At 38.1% G+C, this 27,959-nt stretch overlaps 1 protein-coding gene across 6 annotated transcripts in view; it reads right to left on the reverse strand.

Annotated features, from left to right (window-relative positions):
* The window catches only part of KLHL13 (kelch like family member 13), an 80,083-nt gene that overhangs the window by 35,488 nt on the left and 16,636 nt on the right, over positions 1–27,959 (reverse strand). For 2 of the 6 annotated variants that reach the window (XM_064426695.1, XM_064426694.1), the window contains one exon: positions 27,119–27,177. The exons of 1 other annotated variant lie outside the window; for it this stretch is intronic. In XM_064426695.1, coding sequence (XP_064282765.1) covers positions 27,119–27,138 — 20 coding nt within the window. In that variant the 5' untranslated portion in view covers positions 27,139–27,177. Of the gene's footprint in view, positions 1–1,491; positions 1,605–2,083; positions 2,531–27,118; positions 27,178–27,959 lie in introns of those variants that run through there. 3 more of the 6 variants (XM_064426691.1, XM_064426690.1, XM_064426692.1) reach the window with 3 other exon arrangements.

The following is a 27,959-nucleotide window of genomic DNA, read 5'->3' on the forward strand; positions in this document are numbered from 1 at the left end:
GAAGCACATCCACATCCTGTCATAAGATGAATTAATCTTAAAAGCAAGTGTGCCCAGCTCAGGTTTTGTACAGGGAGGTTTGTTCCCCAGCCCTTCTGCCCGAGAACAATAGTGACCCTGCACACCAGAACAATAGTGACCCTGCACACCAGAACAATAGTGACCCTGCACACCAGAACAATAGTGACCCTGCACACCAGAACAATAGTGACCCTGCACACCAGAACAACAGTGACCCTGCACACCAGAACAACAGTGACCCTGCACACCAGAACAACAGTGACCCTGCACACCAGAACAATAGTGACCCTGCACACCAGAACAATAGTGACCCTGCACACCAGAACAATAGTGACCCTGCACACCAGAACAATAGTGACCCTGCACACCAGAACAATAGTGACCCTGCACACCAGAACAATAGTGACCCTGCACCCGGCGCTGGATCCTCTCAGCCCCACCGTAACAATGCCACGCTCAGCAACAACAACTAAAAAAAGACATTTTAAAGGACCTGTGCACTTCTCTCTTACAGCATGTACCTCCTGTAGCTGAAGCAAAAACCTATCTGTAAGCAGACAATATAAGCTTAAAAGTACCAATATTGTAGGTATTAGGCTGGAAGTCTTTTGGAAAGTAGTAGCCTTTACAGCAATTTCCAGATAGAAAAGTCACCTACACTGCTACCTGTGCATTTTAAAGCAACTCTTCCTCCTTTTGGAAGAACTGCTTCCTTAAATAAAGGCAGAAGGAATTCAGTACCCTGAGCTTAGTAGTTTTATTTCAGAGAAGGAAAAAAAAAGCCACCTGTATATGCTAACACAGAACTCACAGCAACAAAAGGTGAACAAAAGCTGCACCAGGATTTGGCAAGACAAAGGCACATTGTGAAGCTACTTTACACTGACAACCTGTATAACTACATGAGTATTCAGATATGAATTATTCAAATTTATGTTATAAGCTTGTATTATAACTTTTTATGAAGACATTCAATTTGTATTACGGCTGAGATTTAAAGAATAAAACAAGACCAAAGCAGGATGATTTCACCTTTACAAGAACTCACACGAACAAAAGTGCAATACAATACAGCAGGTGATTTCAAGCTCAATTTCCAAATGAAATAGTCAGGAGAAGGAAACGTTCACATACACACTATATAGAAAGCCTGCCAGCCTCAAAGCTTAACTTGTCATTTCAAGATCAGCTCTACAAATTAACACCACCACAAACTTTTCAAATGAACATACACAGTATCATTATGAATAAGGCTTAATCTGAACAATTTCTCTACGTTTCAACAAAAAGGGAAAGACTTGACACGACATCCATCATGAAACATCCAGGATAAAATCAGGAGGGGGTCTACATAGCAAACAAGATAAAATCCTGAGTGCCAATGTCATTTAATATGTATCAGGGTATTTTGCCACAGGTTAGTCTCACAAATAGAATTCCCACCTTATTATCCTCATTTCTCTCACTTACATGTATGCTGGAGAAAGTGGCGATGACCTGGATGTTTTAAGCACAGGAACTGGGAATTTCCAGATAGCAGGAGAGCTCGTTTTCCATTTCAATGGCATGTTGTCACCACGGTACTACAATAACAGTAAACAGCGTTTCCATAACAGACTACCAACTAGGACTTCCATTCCACACTCTACTGACACAGCAGTGGCTGCTGCTAAGAACAAGGAAATGATTCTGCCAATGCCCTTAAACCGATGCTTCCAATCTGTAAAACAGGGCTGTAAGGCATCTCCTTTTAAATCCTGCTGTCCCCTAAAGCAATATGATGATTCTATCCTTCTAACTCAACAATAGTGCCACCTCGTTAGGGAAGCACTGACTGCAGTATATGTTAAGAAAAAAAAGAAAAGACTGCACTCTGCACACCAGCATAATGCAGCTTTATTAAATAAAAGCAGCTAATTTTTAAAGTACTGTTTCTGATGCTATTGTTCTACCTTAACAGGGACACTGCAGCACTGTACTATATTCTCTTCCTATTAACCTCATTTCTGACCAATGGAAGCAGAAAAAAAAATGGGTTTCATATGAAAATGAAACAACATACCTACTCAGAATACACTTGTCATCCTCTGAACATTCTTCTTTTGAGCTGCAACAATACAAATGGGATATAAATCTCAGCATAGCCTTAGGCCACGGCTAATAGAGATCAGTGACTAAATTCAGCAGCCTGTTTTCCTCCTGTGCAAGCTCTGACCAAACAATACAAGAATGCCATTATGGAAAAAGCCCATTGCAGAAATCAGTCCTTCTAATCCATAGCTAGGAAGACAAAATAAAGCAGAAATCGCTGCAGGTTTCTGCATGCTCTTCTAATAGCTTCTGGTTCAGGATGCTCTCATTTTCCTATTCTCATTTCCAAGGAGGAAGAGCAAAATCTCATGCATTTTACAACACGATATGGGAACACAAATATCACTCTGTCTTCCGCAGTAGAGAAGCAGAGACTAGCAGGCTGTTAATAGCAGTCTTTGTAGGAACGCTATCAACAATCTAATTCTCAACGCCCCCCCAGCAGCTCCCAAATTGCCTCCAGAGCTGACGAAGCAGATGGGGCCAGGCAGGTCCCCATCAGGGACCACTCCGCAGCTCAGGGCTCTGCTTGGTGACCTCCCGGGGCTGACGACAGCGGGGAGCAGGGAAGGCAAGCTATTAAAAAGGGAATGGGGAATTTAATGCCATCTTATGCAGAAGCAGAGCATGTTTCTAGGGAAAAGAAGGCAGAGATTCCGCTATAGTGATTACCTTGCAGGAAAAAAATACAGCACCTCTAATGTATCACCACAGCAGACCAAATCAACACTAAGATATTTAGTCTACAGATTTCAGAATAGTGTCTGTACAGCATGACAATTTTCCTATTCATCAGGACAGCTTAATCCTCTCATTAAAAAGCCAACACCCTGTCACGCTACTTAGCAATAAAGAATTGAACCAGGAGCTATTTCTATAAATGTCTATAAATGTATTCATTCTAGTAACATTTAACAACACTCTGATAGGGTTCTGTAACTGTGAAACATTTTAAGTTTCACTGTTACAAAATGTTTTTCACAATGTAAATTCAATTTTGGGATGAAATGACCAGTGAATAATTGCTGCTTGCGATCACCATTATTGAATATGTATTGAAAATAGTTTTGGGCAAGCAGTTGCCAAATCCAAAGACAAGGAATTAAAATAACACAGGACAACCTCACTCAAAACCAGATGCACCCCTTGGACAAACAACTGAGGACCTCTCTCCCACTTCTCTGAAGTTCTAAATCACAAATGAGCAGCACTAACCCAGGCAACAAATTTTTCACAGGAACTGGGATGCTGCTGCTGGGATGCTGAAGACACACCACTGTGTATGACAATAGTGTTTATACGCTGTGACTATTAAGAAACAGAAGTCCTGCAAAAACATCTATGCAGTTTTAGCACAGTCATAGTTTTAGCAAAATAATTCAAGTATTTACAAGACAACAGGCAGGCTTGGCTACACACTTGGTCAATAATGTGTTCAGTCTCTCACACACACACACCACCAGACTACTACACCGTGCCAGCTCTGCACTGAAGGTCTAGAAATCAGGTTGAAAGATTTTACATAGCAGCTATAATAATCACAAAGTTTAAAAAAAAATCATTAATTTGCATTCACACACTCAGCTTTGCTTTTACATTCACCATTATACAGAAAGTGTCTTAAAATACAAAAAGCAAATAGTTACTGCCTTCCTCACACCGAGTGCAGCCAGTGCAACCAACTGGTAACTGCTTGTAAAGCCTCTGTCTCACTGCTCTACCACCCCAATAAGATCCTCACATGTTTTATTTATTAAGAGCAGCATGACTAAGAATGAGGTTAAAGACAATCAATGGACCCCTTTTACAGAAGTAACTCCTGAAATACCCTTTGGATCAGTAAAATAAAATCCAACTCAAGCCATAAAGTCATTCCCAAGCATTGACTGACATTGAAGTCAATCCACACAGGCACAGAAATCAGAGTTACTTCTCACTTTTGACCCCAACAAGATCATTCACCCTAGAGGGCAACATGAGTCCTCAAATACCTGCTCTCCTTTGTGTGCTCCTGGTCCTACTAACTTTTCCACTTACTCTACAAACAACATAAATAAAACCTTAGCAGAAAAAACAATAAACAGTTTTTTAAAAGTACAGGAATTGCAAGCACTGCCAAGCAAATCCCCTCCCAAAATCCAGCACAAACTACTCCACCAAACAGCCCATGTACAAAATCCAGAACTGAAGAAAGTAGCAGTGCCAGGTATTCTAAAAATAGGGAAATGCTTGTCACTTGCTAAAGAACAACCATGTGAGAAATGAATCACCTATCCACACATAAGGAGAAAAAAAATAAATCAAATCCCATTTTCTTCCTGACAGTCACAGATTGGTTGCATATTCACAAGGAAAATAGTATTATGTATTTTATGCTTTGCATCAACTATTCCTAAGACAACAGAACATCTCAGTATATAATTCTGATATTTTAAGTAAGATTTTGAACTAACATTTTAGCTGTACATTTAAATATATGGGAAAATAATCTGATCTCCTGGAGTGTGCTGCACCACTGAATATACATTTTTCTATTCTCACGTTACATAGCTTTGCCACTCATCCTGAATTGAAGGATTCTGAGGGCCAAAATCAGCATTACACCTCTGTGCAGAATACTCCTTGCTGAGAAAATATTTTCCCAGTGAAGTGCTCTAAAAACATATCAACTTGGCACACAAATTGGAGATGTGCTTTAAGTTTAAAACTCCTAAGTGCTGAAAATCCCACGATAACTGCACAGATTAAACATAATTTTGGGACCATTTGAGGGGTTTTTCTGTAATTTTCTCATAAGCACATTCAAAATTAAAAGCATCTACTATTTATAACTTGCTTGAAGTTGCATTCTACTTATTATCCAAGTCTGCCACATATCCTTAATTCTGTGTAAAAAAGATGAGAAAGTGTTTGGGTTTTAAGCAACTATTTCCATATTCGTGTTTCCACAGCTGCACTGAGCACAGACAAGGTAACAGAGTACCACAAAATTCTGCACAAAACTCAGCCATAAAGGAAAGGAACAGGTGGCATAAGGAGAACAAAAGTAAATAATGCCACCAAAGGCAGGATCCCAAGGTGCCACTTTGTGGACCTGAGATGTTAAACAATGCCAGAACAGTAGTGCAGCTCTGATCCCACAGAGAGAAGACTGAAAAGTGCTTGTGATTAGAGAGGAAAGCATTTCCTAACCCTTTCCCTCCATCCCTGTACCTACATTCTGCTTCACTATTGACCAACAAGCAAAATTTGGCCACAAATGAGAAGAGCAGGCACACAGCATCACACTGAGCAAGCACATGACCAAATCACACAGAGTTCCCGTGCCAGGACACTGATCAGAGCACCTTTTCTTCTGAAAGCTCTCCCTGATTTTCAGAGCAGGAACACAGCTAAAACCACATCCCTTGTGACTCTCTTCCTTTTCTGGGGATATCCTCTTCCTTCCTTTGAATGCTAAGCTGCTGCCACGTTGTGTCACACATAGCAACTGTCAACACATTGTCCTCTTACAGCCCACTGTGTTCACAGTTCTGGGGCATCTGTGCATCCAACAAAACTTTTAAACCATCTCTGCATTTCCCATAAGACTTCCCTTCAAAGTTGTTCAAAAAGAAGAAAAAGGCACAAGGCAGAAATCTGTACCAGAGCCCAGGCAATATAAAACTGTTCTAGGCTGAAAGTATTTATCCTTAGCCTTTGAATGCCACCTGAATTTTTGTACAAAAACCAAGCAGAATAAAAGACAACTTCTAGAGATGCTGCTGGATTTTCATCAGTTTGTACAGATAATGAGTATAACCTTTTTTCCTCAGTTCTTAAACCGTTAAAAACAAAACTGAAAAAAATACTTGCTCAGTCAAGTGATTTGCTGTGGTTAAAAAATTGCTGTTCCACTTTAACAGGCTACTTACCTCTCTCCTTTTATTAATCTCTTAGATGTCAGAGGAACTGAAAGCACTAGGTGAAAAGTAGGGTTGTGCTACATCACAACTTTCTCAAGTCTTCCAAACCCTTTCTAGCATGACCTGAAAAGTCTTCTCACCTTCAGAACCTGAGACTTCTTAAGCTTTCCAGAAAGAAATATAGTCAAAGCTACAGTGACAGTATGATGTACATCTCCCATTTTCATGTAGAAATGTAGACAACAGAAATATTTGTGTCACGAAATATTTTTTACTGATATAGTGTTTATATAAGAGACGATCCAGACTCAACAAGAAAAATACCTTAAAACTGTAGTGGTTAAACCAGTAATCATATTCAAATTTTTGAGATTCTTTTCCTCCACACCTGTGTTCTAAAAACTCATTGATAGAAAAGCATGTTTCCATTTTAAAATGCGCATTTGTTATATGATAAAATCCCTGGCTTATGATATTAGCAGTAGCTGAGCTCACTCCAAACAGAAGGCAGAAAATCAGTTTCACATAGGGAGGAATTGCTCTCATCTTTTCTATATCTTCAAACCACCAGCCTGCTGAGCTGGTGCATCCTACACCACACAAGAGCATTTTGATACAGAAGAAAATAAAGCAGAACCCCCAAAATCCAGCAATATATTCCCAAAGGCACAGAGCTCAAACGCAGTAATCATTTCAATATTCAAATAATTTCAGCAATTTAAATATGGTTGCAAAGGCACAAGACTCACAACTGAAGAGGAACAAATAATGATGTGCAACATTTCTCAACAGGTTTCCACTGTGTGATAATTTAACTGGCTTCCTCACTCAGCTCTTTCCACTGCACATGGGTGCTTCTCATGCTTCTACCTCTGGCTTTTCAGACTATTAAACTGCAGCTGTTCCAATTACTGGAAGAGAATAATTAAAAGATGGTGTTGACAGTGCTGCCCTGTATATGAGTCAGTTAATTAATACAATTTCTTTGACCATACATCGTCAAAATATTCATACCAAAATTCATGTGAAGGGAAAACAAATCTTTGCCTAAGGAGGAATCCAAAGGAAACCACTGCAGTCACAGGTGCAGTCCTCTCAGAGCAGCACTGAAACATTCCCCAAATACTGAAGTACAGAAGAAGACTGGCAATATGCACCTGGCAATGCTTTTACTGAAATGGCAACTTTTCTAGAAACATCAAAAATCTTACTAAGAAACTGTCTTTGACTTAATTTTTTTTTAAATTTCATTAAGAAATTAGCTTTAAAACTGCTAAAGACATTCTGACAATTGTGCCTGTACTTTGACTTGCTACCTGCTATGCTGTCTCAATTTTTTTTTTTAAATTCAAATTTTTTTTTATAACTGGGGATAAAAAGACCCACAGACATCAGATATAAGATACAGCAGTTTTTAGAAGCAGTTGTACTGTAGACATCAAGGTGCATGTGATAGATAATACATGGATCCATCCATAATCTCATCTCATAAATGGATCAGAGATGCTTACAAAGTAGTTACTATCAAATAAATTTAATTCTTTTAAACAGGGATGGCTGCTCATGGAACAAGGAACAATCATAAAGAAGTGAGATAAACTGGATTTGCAGCCAACCCCTCCTGCTGTCAAAATGCTGTAAGCAGTGCAGGTTCAAGTCTCTATAGCAATATGTGGGGCCATTTCTCAAACAGGAAAAAAAATTCCCAAATCTTTAAATACTAAGTTAAGCAGTCAGGGCATGTTCTATGTGTTTAACCAGAAGTGCTACAGTTTTCTGTTCACTCACTCAGCATTTTTTCCTGTATAAATGAGGAAATTGCTGCAGTAACATTTTAGGATGTGTCATTTCAGTGAAAATTATTATACCTAAATATATATATGCATACTATATATATGGGATTGTGTATATAGCATGTGTGTGCATATATATACACACACTATGTATAGATATACATTACTTCTATACACGTTTGACAAACACACATTACCCTGCATCTGACACAGCCACTTTCCCTTTCCTTCCGCACACTTCAGATAGGAGAGATTCAAATTCTCACATGATTTTCAGACTACCAAAATTCTTCAACAAACCAAAGATGCTGAGAAGGAATCATGTTGAAAAAGTAGTTTCTCCATTTCACACATTTTTCAAATAATCCTGGTCTTTGCATCATTCATACATTAAAAAAAAAATCTTATAGTCTAAGTTTGAAACTTCTGAAATTATTCAGCAACTGCAAACATTCAAAAAAACTCATGCCATTTCCTATAAGGTCACAATCAACTATTTTAAAAACTATTTAAGTAAAATAATTTTGCTAAAATTTTAAGTCAGGTTCCCAAAAACTTGCAGGAAAAGGGAGACAAGAAATGCATAAATTCAGTCCCTGCAGTATTCACACTTTAAATATTTGGAAGCATTCATTTATTAAAATATTAAAGCCTGTCTCAGGTATATTTGGTAACTACATAAAGTCTCAGAAATATTTTGAATATTCTGAAGTGTGTGTTTCTTACCATGAAAGTGGGTTTTATTTTATGCCACTTAAGGATGTCTTGCATTTTCTTGTGTGTATTCTTGAAAAGAGATTTTTCTAAAATTGAGGTAAGATTTGTCAAGATGCACTGTTAGCTTAATTACAAGACGCAGGTTAAAATATTTTTAAAAATCAGCTTTGCTTGGGTAAATTACTGTTATGTAAAATTTATTAGGTAAAATAAGGTCTTGAAACACTTAGTAGGGGGTAAAACCAAAGTGAGCTAATGAAGGTTTCCAATTTTTGATCTAAGTCCATGTACTCTACTGACAGCACACCACTAAGAAGAAATGCTTTTGAATTAGTACCAATTTATTCAGAGAACTTGGCTCATCTTCCCCAGGTGATTATATTAAATAAATCAACACAGAAAACTGAATGCACAGTCACAGCAGCCAGACTGACCCTGCTGAAGATAATTGTCTGAAGCAACAGTTATTTTTATTAGGTCAAACTGTGAACTACAAAGAATTTATTTCTAAACAACTTCTCCACAGCTGTTATAGTCTGCTGGCTGCTCAATTTATTTTAGTAAAGTATGCCTAAACACATTTACACATCAGACTCAATGCTGCAAATATATTAAACAATTTAGTAATGGAACAGAAGCCAGGACTGAGCACCAGCCATGAAAAACTTCAGTATTTCCTGCACCACAGACTGCAAACTACAGGTGCCATGTGGTGGGTAATGTTTTTTGGAAATATTCTTAAGGTGGAAGTTTGTAGGCTTTTTCTTTTATTGTTGCATTATTTCTATGAAATCTGTTAGTCCTCTTGCATTCTCTAAATCCAGCCATCTTTATCCACTGGAGTGTGTTTCTGCACACCTACAGAAAGTGTCCCTGATGAAAAGAGAAGAGCAGGTGTGGGGAGGCAAGAACAAAGCCTTGATCACTGCTCTTGTGTGATTCTGTAATGACTCAGTTTCATTAAAGCCAAAAATACAAACCTTTCCTGAACACAGGGACTCCTACTGCATCGTCACCTCTGACACCTCCAATCCACAAAATCTCCACTGTGGACACTCCTGACACCTCTATCCAAAGGCCAGAACCCCTCAGAAAGACTGACAGAGAATGATACTGAAAAGGTTTCAAGAAAGATGCTGATGCTTCAAGTCCAGGTTGTCAGAAATCATTGTGTGCAACCTGGGAACCATAAAAACTGCAGGCATGCACCTTCCAGGATCCCATGGCCACTGCACTGCAGCTGGCTGCATTCCTTCAAGGACTCACAAAAGGGACACCCAGGCACAATCAATTTAATTACAATTTAATATTAGATACAATTTTTTACTAAATAGCAATTTGATTTTAAAGTTCAGCTTGCCTTCACACAAGGACATGTCAAGTCTTCACCAGTAAAACATTTAATTTCAAATTTGTCACTAATGTTAATTGTTTATGGCTAGTGTTAATTTCTCATATTCAGTGAGAGAAAAAAATAGTATAATTTCTCTACACTAGAAAAGGAGTTTCAGGACCACAGATCATTTCAAATAAATGCCATGAGAACAGGTGAAATTAGTACCAAAACCAGAACAGCTAATAGGCAGTGTGGGAAAAACAGTCTTGTACTAAATTTTCATTGTACAATCAATGAGTGTATTCGTGACACAGAATTAGGCCCATCTTAGTGGACATCAACATTTAAAAACACTTGCAACTTTCAAAATGCTTACCTTGCTTACATTTAGATATTTCCAGAAGACAAAAAAAAAAAAAAATCACAAAAACAATTCTTCATATGAACTCATTCCATTTCTCTGAAATACACCACTATGCTCTACTTCTAAATCTGTGAAATAATTAAATTATAGACAGAAAATTACAAACTGCTTTCATCTTTAGCAGCTCTGAGAACATAGATTTAAGGAAAATTCCATGTTTCCTAGACAAAGTTTTGAAAAATGACAGTTAGTTATTTCAAATATGTTATGGTAGGCAAATATACAAGCTACTAATTCATTTCCAAAAGCAGATTTAAAGTTTTAAAATATTCACTTAGCAGACTGGAAGAACTCTGCAATTGCAATACCCCTATTTAGTGGCAATCTGGGTAATTTAGGATCAAATGAGGACACACTGCTTTGCATAAAATAATTGTACAGAGCAAGAAAAGTACAAGCTGATTTTAGAAAGGCCCATGGAAGAATGGCAATTTTACTTGCATTTTTAAAAACTAGGAACTATTTAAATCAAATACTTTCAAGTCTTATGGCTATAAACCTTTTTTTCATAAAACTTTAGATATCTGACTCCTATTCAAAAATGCAGTTCAGTGCTTTCACCAAGGTCCATGTAGGAGCTTTTACAGGACATTTTACCAGCACTCCCACACACTCCTGACAGTTTCCTGCATTTTTATTGAGACATGTGGCCACATTCCTTTACCTGGCAAAGCCCCCTTCAGAAACACAGAACTGAAAATAAATCAGTGAAGCTCAGAGGAGGAGAAGGCTGCAGAGAGGTGGGTGGCAGGCTCAGCCCAGTGAACGCCACCACCAGCACAGCTGCACCAATTCATTCCACCCACATCATCTGGTCAGGAAAAAAAGGGTCTAAATTCTGCAAATAACTCCAGGCTCCTATGCAAAACAGTCACATCCTTCTCATCTGTGCTGCTCTAGTGAATCACAGCAGGCTCAGGAGAGATCACATCAGAGAAAAAAAAATAAAGAATCAATAGATGTGCATGGTGTAGAGGTCCTTGGGGTGAAATAGCATTGCACAGCTGTGATGCACGAAGACACAGTGCAAGAGTCAGCTAAACCAAGAAATATCTGTATTTCAGCACCTTCTGCAGCTGCAGTAGTGTACTTTTCTTCAGCTGAAGATATCTTTTTGAAGCATACATACAGAACGCCAAGCAACTTTGATAACTTTGAGCTGGGACAAGCCCTCCTCTGAAATAGATCGAAGTAAAGCAGCTGTAATTCAGGGCTTTGTCTGACAGAGGGAGCTGAAGGAAAGTGAAAAAAATCCCACGCATCTCATTCCTTCAAAAGTTTCAGGGTTGTCCTACACGTTACAATTAAGTATTCTAACAAAAAGGGAGTTTAATGTAAAATCCACCCCAACTGTGTCTGGCACAGGGCACCCCTGCACTGACACCCCTGCTCAGTACCCTCACTCTAGGAGTGAGTCTCTCTACATTGAATGGAAACAATACCTGCATTTAAAGTTTATTTAACCATCAACACCACAGTGGAGATAACTCCTCCAGAGACAGACTAATAAGGAAAGCATCAAATGAGCTGGTATCTAACACCTTCTAACACCTTGTCAATAAATGCAGGGCAACACTGCACAAAGACTAAGCTTCCAGTTAGAAAAAGACATTACCTGAAAATAGATTGTCATTAAAAGGCTCCTTGGTCTTTTTTGCACACTCTTTTCACATACTGCTTCTAACACCTAATGTTGGTACACCTAAAAATCTGCCTGTGGTTAGAGGTGCTACCACACCAAACTATCATTTATATGTTACCATACCAATAATTTATTTTTATGGCATTTGCTAAAGAGCTTAAAAGAAACAGGAATTTGTCTAATTTCACAAATTGATAAAGCAAGCTATTTAAACAATGTGTTCATGGGAAACTGGGATTCTGTAAAACAGCTCAGGAAAGAATTTCACTGCACACATACTGGATAATCCCTTTCTTCCCCCCTGCATTTCCAGGAAAGCTACTTCCACCGTCAAAAACTTTACCTATAAAAACCTGCACAAAAGCGTTTTGCAGTTTGAAAAAAAAAAAAGGCAGATGGGCATACCTTGAAATAACTCTTTTAAATGCTAAGGTCTAAGCTGATCCAGCTTCCCCTTATATCAAAATTTCACCAATATCTTTAAAATCAGCGCAGTATCATCGTGTGCATTTCTTGCAATCAGAACACTTTTAGGAAAACCAGTTGTGCCACCTTCTGGAATTCACAAGAACTACGCAGCAAGACAAATATTTTAATACATTCCCATTTTAAATGGAAAAATTAAAAAAAAAAAACAGTACAAACAGAAAACTCATTTTATCTATGAAAACAATGAAAAATACTACTTTTTTTAAGCTTTGGTTGATCTGTGCAACATCGTAGCTAGGACTAGCTAGATTGGACTAGTTTGTACCCAGCCTTGAAGTTCCTGAGGCCGTACTACCCAGGAGATGGATTTGATGATCCTTAGGAGTCACTTCCATCTGAGGATATTCTCTGACACTTGCTGACAAACACAGCACCCTTCTCACACATGACCTGGTCTGAGACGTGAGCTAATCTGCTCTTTGCCCCATCCTACCACTGCAGCAAAAAGCTGGGAAAGGCAAAGAGTGAAAAGGATGAGAAAATTTGTGGAATGATTTCTATACAAGAATCAACTTTCAGATTTGACTTAACAGTGTGGAAAGCAGAGAGGAATGAAGAAATACATTCAGAGTATACAGTGTCACAAAAAGCACAGTAGATGTGAGGTCCTTATTCACCAGCTCTCCAATACAATAAAGTTTTACATGAAACTAACATATGTTTGGTGGAAAAAAAATGAAACCAAGGAAATGTCTTCAAGTAACATGCTGCAGCTATCCCACCAGCAGCAGCTCTTCAATATCTGTTTTTTACTACACAGATTCACTGAAGCAAAGCGAGAAAAGCAGTTCAAAACAGAAGTGGTTGTAGCCAGGGCCCCGTAGGTGACTCCAGCACTCACACACAAGGCCAGCAATCAAATGTCTCCACCTTATCTCCCCCTACCAAAGCATCCCTAATGCTGCAGTGGGACACACACGTGGTTATGTAAAAACAACTATAAACCCCCTTCCTCCTGTATTACACCTGGATCTATGCAATTAATTCTGTACTTATAAAAACACAAGGGATGGTGAATTTAAGCTATGACTTCAAGAAATTTGTTTTCATTTCCAACCTATGCCTTCAATATAAAACTGTTTCTAGATGTCAAATTCCCACCAACAAGTTCTGAAGCAGAAAAAGCTTCAGTGAAAGAAGAATGAAGGCATAGAATTAGGTATGAAATAACATTAACAAATTAAGTGAATAACTGACTCCAAAGTGTGTCAACTGCTACCTTACAGCCCCTCCCAAGATAAACATTTAGTGATTCTCCAATCTTAGACAATCTCTGACACAGAAAGTAGGTATTTCTGACTATAATTTTCCACTGTAACTTGGAACTACAAAATTTAACTATAGGAATTTAAAATAGAATTTGGAAGTTTGGTGTAAGAATCAAGCCCAAAACCATGCTCAGTCACTAATGTACAAACAGCAGAAACAAGGTAAGGCAGCTAAAACACAAGGACATCTATTTGCATGCTGACCTGCTCATCACACCTTCCACAAACCTCTGCATATTCTTTCAGCCACGTTTACTCAGCTCTCTGCAGTATGTGTCCCATAGTATAACCATTTTCTGGATCTCTAAACAAAGCAAAACTTACATTAATCAAAGCTTTGCTTTGACGTGCTCTTCCAAGTGCAGTATTTTTACTCATTCTGAAGTTTGGCAGTTTCATTTTCTGGAGATGCTGAAATTACAATTTTGCCCACACAAGACAGAATGATAATATCCAGGAGGGTATACAACACCACGAGAAATACAAAACATTTTCATCATAAGCAACACCATAAATCATGCTGCAAATAAGATTTTACAAGAACCTCTGAAATAACTAATATAACAACAAAGTTGCCCAATAATACTCCAGGAGAATCATAAGAGTAATCTCAGACCAGGCAAAATGTGACTGCAACCACCCGAAAAAAGTCTTGTATATTGCACAAAGTGTTGCCAGGAAAATGCAATCCCATAATCCCACATAATTAACTGTTAAAATAAATTTTTTTAAAAACCATGCACTAACATCAGTCATGCCTGAGCTGCTCCTGCCTCCCCATGTATCTACAGACATTTAGAACTGGAACTGAGTAGATTCCTGCAATTTACCAAAGCATTTCTTCACTCACTTGGAACACTGATTCTAAATTTCAAACCCTATACTGAAAGCAGCCTTGGTGTCACAGATTCAAAGGCAATCTCAAAGGAGCTCAGTATTTTCATGACAGTAAAATCCTTGAGAGCTGAAGCCTTTGAACAGCCTATACTGAAAACATGAAAAGAAGGCAAGATTAATTCTGGGGACATGTGGGAAATCTCTGCTGAGACAAACATACATTACTGCAAAAGCACAGGATACAGCAGCCAGATTAGGAAGGGAGGAAGGCAGGGCAGTAAACCAGATATTCATTCAGTAGGGTCAGTACTGAACTCAAAGCAAAATGCAGTTGGTAGCTTAAGATAAGATGAACATTTTCCACAAGAGTTTCTGTAAACAATGAAATAAAAACTGTTCAGTGAATAATAAAACTCTGCAGGGAAACCAAGAGTTACAACAACTATGAACCCAGGAGTTTTACATAAACACGGTTACAGAAGACTGTTCTTTAGTGCTTCTCATCAAATTTCTGTGAGCTGATGTTCTGGCTCATATCCTGAATCAAGCAACAACATACCTTCTTCTGCCTTGACTAAAGCAGAAATATAAGCAAACTACCAACCCCTTGCTGCCAAAAAAACAGCTGCTGGGGATAAATTTCTAAAACATGACAAAGTTTTGCTGGATCTTGAAATAAACGTCCATTCAGGGACATTTTTTTTGCTATGAGAGAGGGGGTGTTCGGATGGCACTAATCAAAGCCTGATTTATTTAAAGGAAAAGGCTTATTTGAAGACTATCAAGTATTTTAAACAATTATATTCAATAAATAGTTAAGAAGATTTTCAGAATTTTCAGTCGTATCAGGCACCTGTGTGTAAATAACTAAATGCAGGATTTGTAGATAAGCAGCCTATTTATAATTGTCTTTTATCAACACCCTAGAACAACGCACAAGGCCCAGTGTGACTAAGCTTTTACTTCAGGGCTTTAATCTGATGAAAGTCTACAAAATCCAAAGGGCAAAAGTAAAATTAACTAAAATTATTGAGCCGTAGCCTTCTGGTGTTGAATGTACAAATTCTTTTTCAGAGCAAAATCTAGCTATGTGATTCAGTTCATTTACCCTCCTCCCTCCCTCTGCATCGGTCTCTAACCCACTTAACTGGCTGGAGAACAAGGCCATTCCTGTTCTCCAGCAGAGCTGCTCATTACTCCTGAAGCTTGTACAGCAGAGGGATGGCTGCTCCCACTGCACGGCAAGCCAGCAGCATCACATAATTACTCCTCATCAACCCAAGGCTCTGCCACACCCCACTGCAGGGCAGCAATGAAAAGGATTTCCGGATGCCAATGACAGACCAGTGATGTCCTGGCCAAGGCCCTGAGCAAAGCCCAGCACAGACAACCATGTACTTTGCTGTGTGGGCCAAGCTCTAATTATCTAAAAACAGAATTGAACAGAGTCACATTGGCGCTCTAATTACCGGGAGACTGAACGAGAGAGGAGAAAACCTGGCTGTGAAAGCAAAGAAGGACCCAGACAAAGGCAAAGATGCTGCTCCAGCCCAGAGAGAGCAGCTTGACAAAGCCTGCGAACTCCTCTGCTGCAGCTCTTCACTCCCACATTGCTCTGACTCACTCAACTCACATCAATTTAAGCAACAGCAAACACGGCTTTGCTCCTTGTCCAGCTGGGCTCTGAGGGACTTGCTGACTTGTTGATACATGACCTCTGTGCTCTTTGGGACAACAGAAGCAAAATGAGATCTAACACATTTTTCTTAATTTTTCTCTTGGATCCTTGGTTGATCCACCTCCACCTACCCGGCTGTCAGCTTAGATTCAGCCACCCTGTAACAGGTGAGCTGGAGCAGAAGAATGAAAGCAGAATTCAGGAATTTGGAACAGGGTGTTTGCATGCTGAAAATGTTTGGAATCCAACAGGATGGAGATGGATGTGAAAACATAGCTTGGGAAAATGGAAGGAGATTAGCAAGATGCTCAAGTTTCAGCAATGCCATAGGAAGGTCAGGCATAAATATACACACAATGTTGTGACAAGGCAGAACAGCATAGTTATAGCTGAAGGTTTTCCATGACAGACATGGACATTTAAACAGTGCAGTGTTATGTTCCATTGTTAAAATTGCTATTATCAGCAGGAATCATACTGATGTCTGGATTTCAGAGTGTTTTTTTATGGGATTGGAAGTCACCAGGCTGTAGAACACACTGTTTGAAAAACTGAGCTGTTATCCTGAACAGCCTTTGCTGGTCCTGCAGGATACTTGTATAATACCTCTGAAGATCACATGAAAACTTAATAGTTGCTTCAACTTTCATTCTCCAGGACAGGACATTAACGCAAATACAACCCAACACTTCTCATTATTACAAGATGTCCTGAACAACAGTAGTAAGCTTAAAGTGCAGCTCATTAAAACAGATCAGTTTCAGATGCAAAACTGATCTCCCCATACAACGAACACAAGCAAGACTTTTTCCAGCCCAGTCTCCACCACTGTGTGATTATTTTCCAAGATATGACTGATTGCAACCAAGTGAACTGCAACCTGAATCAGAGACATCCCAGATGTCCAATGACAATGGAATAATGGGAAATGTATTACCAAGCTGCACACAGGAACATACACAGGCAGAACACTTCTAGCATGAAAAAAGAGTGGGATGTATACGTAGGAGCTTTTTGATGGGTTGGGTTTTAGAGTGCAAGGAAGATTTTGTGTTCAGGTGTGGAGAGTTTTTCTGTTCAAATAAGGCAAAAATATACATATCCTTCAGTTGTTTTGGGGTGGGGTGTGGTTTCTTTCATTTGTTTTAAATGTAAGAAACACCAAACTCTTTGGTAACCATGAAGAAAGGGACACTTCTCTTTTCAAAATTAGATTACTTCTGTTAATAGCAAAATTAAATAAAACAGATAAGACACACTCAAAGAAAAGTCCTCTTTTTTCTTCCTTCCTTTTATGAACAGCAAATCATGTAATTCTTCCATTTTGACTAAATGGAGGGACATTGATTAGAGCTAAACTTTATCACCAAAAGAATTTTCTGGGAGTAAGCAATTTAGACAGCATTGTTGCTTTTCAAGATTACAAATTTTATTTCAAAAGTGTTAATTGGTATGATCAGCTGCTAGCTAAGGCAGATTAAACTGTGTGTTACAATGACTCATTTTTGAAACAACAGGAGTAATTTTTGAATATTTTGTACATTATCAATTTAAGAACTATGCCAGTCTGTACCCAAAAGTGATACACACAGTTTAAATATAAGGTCACAATCAATAAATTGCATGCAGACAAACAAATACCATACTCTCTCTCAAAGGGACAATGCTATACACACAGTGGGAGTAGATTATTTTAGATTTAGGATTTTAAAGCACCTTACCATAAGCATAAAGTTGCTTTGGTTAAAGCCCTTTTTAACTTGATGCATACAAATAAACAGCAAACAGAGCAGGGAAACAATTACTCAATCCTACAACCACCACTCATCAGGTGAACACCCATAACCAGCAGACATCCACCTTCCCAAGTGACAAAAGACAGAGAGAAAACAAAAGGGAAAGTGACCATCAGCATGAGATTACACTACACTGCTAACAAGTGTCATCAGATGGAGACCTTCCAAAGTCAGCTCTCCAGAAAAAACCTGCTTACAGTTTGTAGAGCATCCTACAAGCCAGCCAGACCTTCCAAGCAGCCAGGGCAGTTTGGGAGCTCACCTATCCCAGTAAAAGCAGCTGCTGACCTCCTTTGAATGAAATATGAACTATTTTAGATCCACACCTCTCTGCCTCCCACATGAAGTTCAAGTTGCAAGCAGTTCATGTGCAAAAGGACTGGCTTACAAACCACACACTAAAGCTGCACTGGGACAGATGGCAGGACCCACAGCCATGTCTACAGGAAACTGAACTGCATTTAACCCAAAACACACCCAAACCAAAACTCAGCTTTTAAATACGAAAGAGAATGTTTCTGCTTTGAACCACTGTTCTTTCTTCATTAAAAAAAGAAAAAATTAACAGAAGCACACCTGTGTCATGTTTCAATAAATTCATTTAGCCTGGATGTTAATTTCCAGTCACAGAAGAGGAACTTTGGCTTTTTTACCAAATATTCCATCACAAAGAAAACATTACTTTTACCTAGCCAATCTTAAAAAAAATTACAACTACTTTCTTTTAATGCAAGTCAACACTAAAGCTGCAAGTATTCACTCTACTAATCTTTAGGTCATTTCAGTGGTTGGTTGAAAACAAAGATTATTTGGAGAGCTAAAAACATTTACTGGAGAAAAACTTTTTACCAAAGAGGTTAATTCTTCCACTGAGATTAAGAAACCTTTACTCCTTAACAAGCATAAACACTGTCACACACATCATACTGAGACCAGATGTAACAAGTGTCCAATAAATAAGGTAAGAAGTTTGTCATCGCCTTAAAAAAATCCACTGAATTTTTTTCTAGGTCTTTATCTTCTAATTTTAATTCTGATATGAATATATTAAAAAAGGCTTCATACGGCAATGCCAACATTCACATTTTGAATGACATCTTCTAAAGTATTCAAGTGCATGTGCCTGGGAACAAAGGACAAAATCATTAACCTAGTGAGGAGTGAAAGTACTTGTAACATCACTGCTATGAACACAGAAGTGTTCATCTGCTAAATAAAATGAAGTACAAAAGATAACTTGAAGAAAATAGGACTGAGGAGGTAATGGTTGGGATTACTAGAGACTGGAAGCTTTCAGAGATGGAGAGAACACATACATAGGAACTCTGCTCTCTAAAGAAAGCTTTTATAACTTTTTTCTTCAGAGTTTCACAGAATTATTCATTAAAGAGCCATTTTTTCACACTAAGCAGAAACATGACTGACCAAAACACTGCTAAGAGGTTGTGTGCACTCAGAGTGCAAGTCTGAAACGTGAAACTTGAGACTGAATATGCTCAAATCACCATAAATGCATCCAGCAGACAAAAGGCATTTGTGTGCCTGTTTTGGGGGGAAAAAAAGAAAAAAAAAAAAGAGAGAGAGAGAGAAAATCAGAAAATCCATTGCTTCTAATCCAAGATCAAACCTCCAAGGAAAAATCCCCCCAGCAGCAGGGAGCAGCATACCAATGAGTTTGATCATTCTTCAACACTGATTCAGCTGCTGCCAAAACATAACTTTAGTAATTTAAACTGTTGTCCTATGAATTATCTGTTTAGGCTGAGACAAAAGCACACAAAATCAGTCAATGAAATTACAGAAACTATTAAGATTTCTTCAGTCTAAACTTGCTAAAAGAAGGTTGTTAAACATCAATACATGCCTTGGAACAGAAATAATTGAGCATTTATTCTTAAGATGAATGCTCAAAACAGTTTTATTAATCTAGTTAAATGAAAGGTTTAAAATGCCATTAGCAATCCAAAGGAAAAAAAGTGGAAGTCTTAAATGGCATTAACAGAAAATCCTAGTCATGAATGACGCCTCTTGGTGCAGCAATATTTTCAATCACCTATAAAGGAAAATAAATCCTACCAACATACTGAAACACTCATAGCCAGGCTGCTACATTTCACACAGTGGTGAGGAAAGGCACAGGATGGATCCCTGTCACTTTCTCAGACAAACACTAAATGAAAAGTATGATTCCTGACAGGATGTAAAGTTCTTTAACAAAGCAGTGTCAGAAGTTGTGCCAGCAGCACATTTCATCATAAACTTATGACCCCTAATCTTACCTTTTCCATGTATGATGTCCCTATTCAATTGAAAAATGCATGAAAACTAATAAAGTTATTAATATTTGAGCATGCAGCTCAAAAACTTTCTACAGAAACATACTGCATTACAAAAATAACTATTTTTCCTGTTTCTTTGAAAGAATGAACCCAACATAAATTAACCATATCAGCCAAACTACCATTATGGGCATGCAAAATACAGCACAAGATAATATAAACAATGCTATAGCTTCTATGTTCATATTATAAAGGAACAATTATGTTTTAAGTGAGGATTTAATTTCTAGAAAAGACACTGAAATAAGGGTGCTGGAATTTCTGTTGGGTAAAGGTGATCAATTCTGCATTAAATGACTGCTGAAGATCTAGTCATTTTTGTCACGACAAAGAATTCCAGACAATGAAAATGTTCTGTATTACAAAAAAAAAAAAAAGAGGGGGGGAAAAACTACTAAACTTTACTAGTTTTTGTCTTTGCCAACAAAGCATCAAGAACCAAAATGAAATTCGAAAGTTGAACCAGGCTTTCAGACATTTTAATATTATAAAGCCTTGGGTGGAAGTGACAGTATTAATATCAAAATAATCTTCTCATTTCTTCTCTTCTGCCCACATGCTACCTCGAGTTTTGGACAGATCTTTATTTCTGCCTTTTATCTTGCCTGCAGCAGTACATCACTAGGGACGTGCAGTTTTGCCTGACTGGTAATTTTGTTTGCTGGGAGCACTAAAGAAAGAGGGTTTTGTTTGCAAGATCCTGTCCCTTGGCACGAAAGTGAAGACATAGGAAACATGAAGGATGCTGTTTCTCTAAAAAACTTACACATTCAGAACATCAAGGCCTTAAATAAATGCAGTTACATTGCTAAATTATTTTTATCTATTTATGTCATCAGTTAGGATAAGCCCTCTTCTTATATGCAGGCATAAAGAGTTACTGGCAAATAGACAACCATTTTCCAAAACTTTTTCTAAAACATCTTCAAGATGCAGCCTTGTTATCTAGTTAGGTAAAATCCATCTTTCATAAAATTAAATTCTTCTGGCTTCTGACAAGCCCCACATTTCCTAATCTTTGAAACTACTGAAGTGCTTCCTGCCTTGTCTCTTCAGCCACATTAATTTACTACAGCACATCCATCCAATACTCCTGCTCCTCTCACCACATCCAGCACATAAAACTGCTTTCTGATGCCCTTCAGGGCTCAGCTTTGCTTTGCAACACTTTTTCCCCTCTATTAGATCAACCTTTGGCAAAGCATCCAACAAACACTTCTGTGCTCTCTTCCACGGGACCCCTAACACACAAAGGCATCAGAAAAGAAGCAGCAACGATAATTTCTCCTTCAAAACAACACCAAGCTGGCAATGGCACATGGCATCCAGCAGAGTGATGATATATGGCAACTATCACTTCTTAGGCACTGGAGTAGACTTTGCACAGATGCCCAGACAATCCACAAGCCCTTACAGCAAGAGTTGGGAGCTCCAGGCTGGCACAGCACAGGCACAGCTTTAGAAGTGCAATTAAGCAGCAAGTGTTAAGGTAACACTTTGCATCTTGCAATCCCATTACAAAAACTTGGTCATCTCTGATCAAAAGCCACCAAAACTATGACAAGGGGTGCAAGCTGACTGCAGAGCACTCTGCTAGCACAGCAACAGCAGAGACTCAGCCCTTCCCATCAGAGGCTATCCTGATCCAGCTGCAAACACCCACGTGCAACATCTGTTGAGTTAGGGCTGCTTAGGAGCAAGGATTAAAGAGGGCATCAGACAACATTCTGAAAAATATTCCTCATGGATTTTTCTCTTTAACTGAAAATACTATGACACCATTCCTTATTACAAAAAGGAAAAAAAAAAATCAACAAAACAACTAAAATCCGTTTGGCTCCTTGAAGTGAAAGCAATTTTTATTAAATTGTGCAAAACTGTCCAAAGACTAAATTTTAAGGAAGCTTTGTTAATAAAAAACAACACCACATTTCATATTGCACTGAAGAGTTCATCAAAATCGAGCTGTAGGCAAAGTCAGCATGTGTTGGATCAGTTCAGACTTCCTGAAATGCCATTTACAAGCAGTGAATTTCAGGTAAATCACATACACTAAAAAGGAAGGGAGACTAATGGAACAGGATTCACTACAATGAGCTTCATAATACAAAGCCATATTTAAAATCAGTGCAAGCAATTCTCGTTTTATGTAAACCATTCTACTGCAAAATTAGCTCATACAGCACAGAGAACACTGCTAAACAGCATAAACACCTGGCTTGTGAAAAATACACTCTGGCAAGCAGGAGGCAACCCAGCAAAGGACACATTACCAATGTGAGGAGAGTAAAGCTCCAGCAGATCTGTTGCTTTGCCCTCACCATCCTAAAACACTTCCCAAAACAACTCAAGACACCTGTACCAAATGAGAATACAAACTGCTTCACTGCATAGCCACTGCAACCTTTAATAAGACATTGTATAGCAGCAAAGTAAACCTCTTGTGCTGTTACTTGGAGAAAGGAAAATCCTTCTGCAGTCTTAATGAAATCTAATCTATAATCTAAAAACCATTGAGCAATTTCAACCCCTGCATAACATTTGCAGGAACACAACTGTGCCTCTGTGCTCCCAAGCTACACAGGATTATTTCACTGCCTAAGTACACTGGCATCTTGGCTCTCAAGTCAATCCCTGTCTTGGCAGTTAGGGGCCAATTCCTAAATTGAACTCCAACAGGGGCAAATCTGACAATACCAGAGCCATTGTAAAATTTCAGCACAAACAGGGTTGCATTTTACAGAAAGATTTATGTAACTGAAGTTTAAAAGCAGATCTGCCTGTTAATACATTGAGGGAGATATAGGACAACACATAGCTGGAACACATTTTTAAAGAAATTTTAATCCACTATCTCATGTCTGCCACAAGTCATCTGAGGCCCCTCCTCTCTTTGTACATTACTGCTAAAGTTTATCTGTTCCAAATGAGATTTTCTGTCCATTTTCATGGCCTAGAAGATGACACTGCTTCCATCCTCTGACTTGTGTCTAAGTGCAGCCTCAGACAGAGCAGGGACAGAAGCTCTTCCCAGCAACACCTCAGCTCAAACAGGGCAGGAACCTGAAACTGCCCATTTCTACAGGCAGCACATGGCCTCAGGTCAGGGCTCCGTGCAGGGACAGCCTTAAACCACTGCACTGAACACAAAGCAGCAGAAAGCAGAATTTTTACAATGCTGAGGTATGTGTATTAAATACTGTCCTAAATTAAATATTCTTCTGAATTTTAAGTCATATGATGAACTTTTTAATGCCTGGATTTGCATAATGAACCAAATTTAAACTCACATATCTATGGTGAAATTAATCAAATTATCATTAGCTGGCCCAAAAGCATCTAATCAATTTATAACTGCTCTTAAAATGTAAACTTAGAGATTTTCCATCTCTTCAGTATTCTGTAAAGGACTTTCATCTGCACTTTCCAACCCTCATAAAACCTTTCCCTGATATAAGTCACCTGTGGCTACAACATATTAAAGCTCATTCATCATCACCTACACTTAATAAACCCACAGTGATGAAATAAACTCTGCTGATAAAAGGTTGATTAGATAAGCATTGCATGTAAGAAAAAAACTGTAGATAAGAAATCCAGCAAAGTGAAAGAAAAACCTGAATTGTCTCCACAAAGACAACAGGACCATGACATTTGGATCCAACCTTTTCCTCACAACCAAGTGAAAAAAATCCTGCTGTGAAACCAGCTGCTGACTGTCAATTATTTTGAGAGCATAAAGCTTTATGTGGTTACAGAGAGGAAAGGCCAACAGAACACATTAATCAGTCCATTCATGAGGAAACTGAATAGCTTAGATACAGAATGTCCCTTCAGTGTCCAGCCTGTCACATACAGTCCCTGACTACCAAGGGCACAGCTCAAGCACCTTCTACTATTGCACAAATTAGACTCAGACACAGGCAGAAGTCAAGCAGAACAAGGCACCCTCAGTCAGCCTGTCCACAAATAATCAGCATTGGGAACGCTGTACATCTCTGCATTTTGGTTAAACTACATGTTAAATATTATCTACTTAAGAATTAATATTTCCGAAAGTTATTAATTTAGGAGTCAATACTACATTGAAAATGAAAAAGCTAATGAAGAACCAATGTCCAATAAAAGCTAAGTTACTTTTTAACTTAAGTTGCAGTGTATATTTCAAGCACTTAAAAACCTTTGAGCATTCAAAAGGTGAAATGTTTTTCAATTTTTCACCAGAAATTCTACACATCAAGTACACAGTAATAACCACAAAAAGAACAATAGTAACAGACAAAAAGCAATTTCCTTTATATAGTCCACAATACTTCTCAAGATGTTACAGCATAAAGGTTAAAGCCAAGGTTATGATCATACAGAACCGGCAAAAGAACCAGTTCCTTCAGCTCCATCCTGCACCAAAAATTAAAATAAATTCTCAACTTATCCCATTATATTTTACACACATTCACCCTTGCAATAATGCTGTAAGACCCAATGGAACTGTCCACAAAGATATTACCTGTTATTGCAGCTACTAATGCTGACACAGAGGAGTACTAACGTAGGGAAATCCCAAACCACCCTTCATGGTGGGTGTCACTGGCTGTGAGCCTCATCCACTCAAGCATCAGAGCACAACCTGACCCAGCCCAGGGCTGCAGACCATGAAAAGCTGACTGCAGTGCAACTGAAAGGTCCTTAACAGCAGCCATCTGTACAAAGTAAATGCTAGCCCCACAAAATAACTGCTGCCTGTTGTATAGAAAGTCTTTTCTGAAAATGACCTCACTAAAATATAGTCAACAGCTGTAAATAAGCTCCAGGAAAAATTTATGTATTATCAAATAACTGTAGCATCACCATAAGAATACTTCAAGGTATAAAGACTGACACTTGGAACATTTATACCTAAATTTTTTGTTTAATTAAAACAACAAATTGATCATGTTCCAATTTTATTAAGCAGATAATATTAAAGAGATTTAAAAATATTTAATGAGATTATTTAATTAAATTACTTAGATTATTTAAATTAAATTATTAAAGATGTTTCATTTTTTAAAAATAATGAAATAATGAAGAATATTGCATATATCATTGCTACTCAGCCAACTGCAGCTAAAACTTCACAGACTTTGTCCACAAAAGATCTCAACATAACAGAGTAAATCAAATCAACACCATCTCCTGGGTAAGTCAGCTGGATCAGGACAAGGATTTCTCCTGCTGCTTCATAAAGAATCCAGCATCTGGCCAGGAGATTGTTATAAAAAAATCCCCACACAGCCTTCCTGAACCAGCAAGCAGAGCCTGGAAGAAGCCAAGGGAAAGATGACTACAAGCCAACATTATCTTTAAGCTGATTTTCTCTTGAGTGAAAGCAAGACAGGCTTTCAAATCAGGCACTATTTGCAGATGCCAAACCAGGATGAGAACATTAAGCAATAGTGACTTTTTTTAATTAGTTACTAAACAAATCACAAAACCATATCTAAGAAAATATCCAAAAGTCTCCAGGAAGAGGGAAGTCTAAAAACCATTTAACCTTTCACTTGGATCCATGTAACAAGAAAAGCAAGTCACGTGTAGGAACCCAAACTGGTTCCTACCTAGGAGCTGAAACAATTACTAGTCTGTTGTAATAAAAGGATTTTTCTTCAATTTAAGAAAAGAACAAAGAAAAAAATTTCACTGTGTAGCTTTAATGCTACAAACATAGGAAAACTTAGAAATCAAAGTGCCTGGGGTAAGAGCAGTTCTTCTAACTTGAGCTCTTCCTTGCCAAGAAACTGCAGTTGTCCACAAAGGCACTGTTCTCCTAGATAATTATCATTAGAACAAAGCAGCACCTCCAGTGTATCAAAGTTTATGGTTTAAAAGAAAGCACTCAAGAACACATTACTCATATTATACTTACACAAAAAAAAAAAAAAAAAAAGCACAAAGACTATCACGGAAAATCCTGAAATAACATGTTGCTTTAATTCACAACTGTTACTGGAAATCTGGCAGAAAAAAGAAACACTGGGACTAATTACTCCAAAGGAATGAGCTGGCTGAGGAGCCTACAGCACTAAAAGCACAGCATTTTTATGGAATCCATCTGAAAAATAAGACATTGCATCACCTAATTGTGCTCTCTAAAAATTACCTTGTCTCCACAAAAGCAAACCCTTAAAGTACTTATTTAGGTACAGTTATATTTCATCATGGAGGTTCTTTCTTTCCTGTAACAATTTAGGAGTGTGGTTTAGCTGCTTGATCCCAGAATATTGTTGTTTATTCCAGCAGAAAACAACTGAAAACTTTCAGGAAAGCTTCTATTGACTGCTACTATTCCCATCATCTTTACAGCAGATATAGCAGACATGCAATCCAAAACTGGACAAGGACAATAAAATGTCAAGAACCTGACACATGCAGAATAAGCTTCTCTAAGTAACAAGATAACCCTGCTAAAGGTTCCCCATGCCCACTGTGCCAGAGGTTTTACTGCTGTCTAGAACACTTTCAGCAGCCAACAGTAAAAGCCTTTGGTAGACTGATCACTACAGACAAGTAAAGCATTGTGGTGAATCCCTTATGAAACCACACATTGCTCTGTCCTCCAGCTCTTTCCTTCAACAATGAGCTTTGTCTATGGTTCCCATGAAGGGCTCTACACTCACAGTTTCCCAGACCCAAATGAAACTTAGACAAATGGTACAGTTATTCTAAGTTAGAGAATAAAAAAAATAATAATTCCCACATGAGCATTTCTTGGGCTTTTTAGAAAACACACATCAGTTACTCACAAAGAGTCTCTCCACATCATCTCTGATAAGCGGAAATATCTCCTCTGTTCTTCATGTACCTGTAGTCAAACAGAAAACAACTGAAGCAGAGTCACAGACAGACATCCCCAAATAGCACCTGGCTCTCTGATCCCATGGATTTTCACAAAACAAACTGAGATTTGTTCCAAATGTTCACCCATCATCTGTTTCCCCATTTCACTTACTTTCTCTGGTAAAATTACAGAGATGAAGGAGCACAAAAGCAAGAAAAGTGCTTCCTGTTTGCATGCATTAGGCTGCTCTTTGCTGTGGAAACAAGGATGAATTATGAAAACTAATCAAGTGAACAGAGAGCACATGCCCTAGATTTTTCAAATAATCTCTTGGTTTAACCCAGTTGTTCCTGAGCCTGCCTATCCCATGAACAATTTACTAAAATGGAAGCTGTGACTCATTAAAGCCACCTTTTAAGGGAGAGAGAAACAGCTCAAATTATTTATAAGCAAGACGTAATCACATTAATTTGTACAGAAGAGGCCAAAATCTTAATGACTTCCATTTCTAAGATCTAATACAGTTGATAAAGTCATAATTCATTTTTTCTTATGTCTCAGAAGTATGGTATCTTACAGCCTTTAACCAAAATTAAAGACTACAGACTATATTCTGGCTTGTGAAATCATACCTCCACTTGAAGAGACTGAAAGAGTTGTAACATTTCTATTTGCTGACATTTATTTATCAGCAAACATTGTAAAATAATAAACTATGCAATACCCCTGAAAAGAGCCACACTTCAGATTTTTGGTCTTTTATATATTTTACATTTATAAACATAATTGAATTATAAAAACTTAGT

This window comes from Passer domesticus, chromosome 7 (genome assembly GCF_036417665.1).
Source record: "Passer domesticus isolate bPasDom1 chromosome 7, bPasDom1.hap1, whole genome shotgun sequence".
Taxonomy (NCBI): domain Eukaryota; kingdom Metazoa; phylum Chordata; class Aves; order Passeriformes; family Passeridae; genus Passer; species Passer domesticus.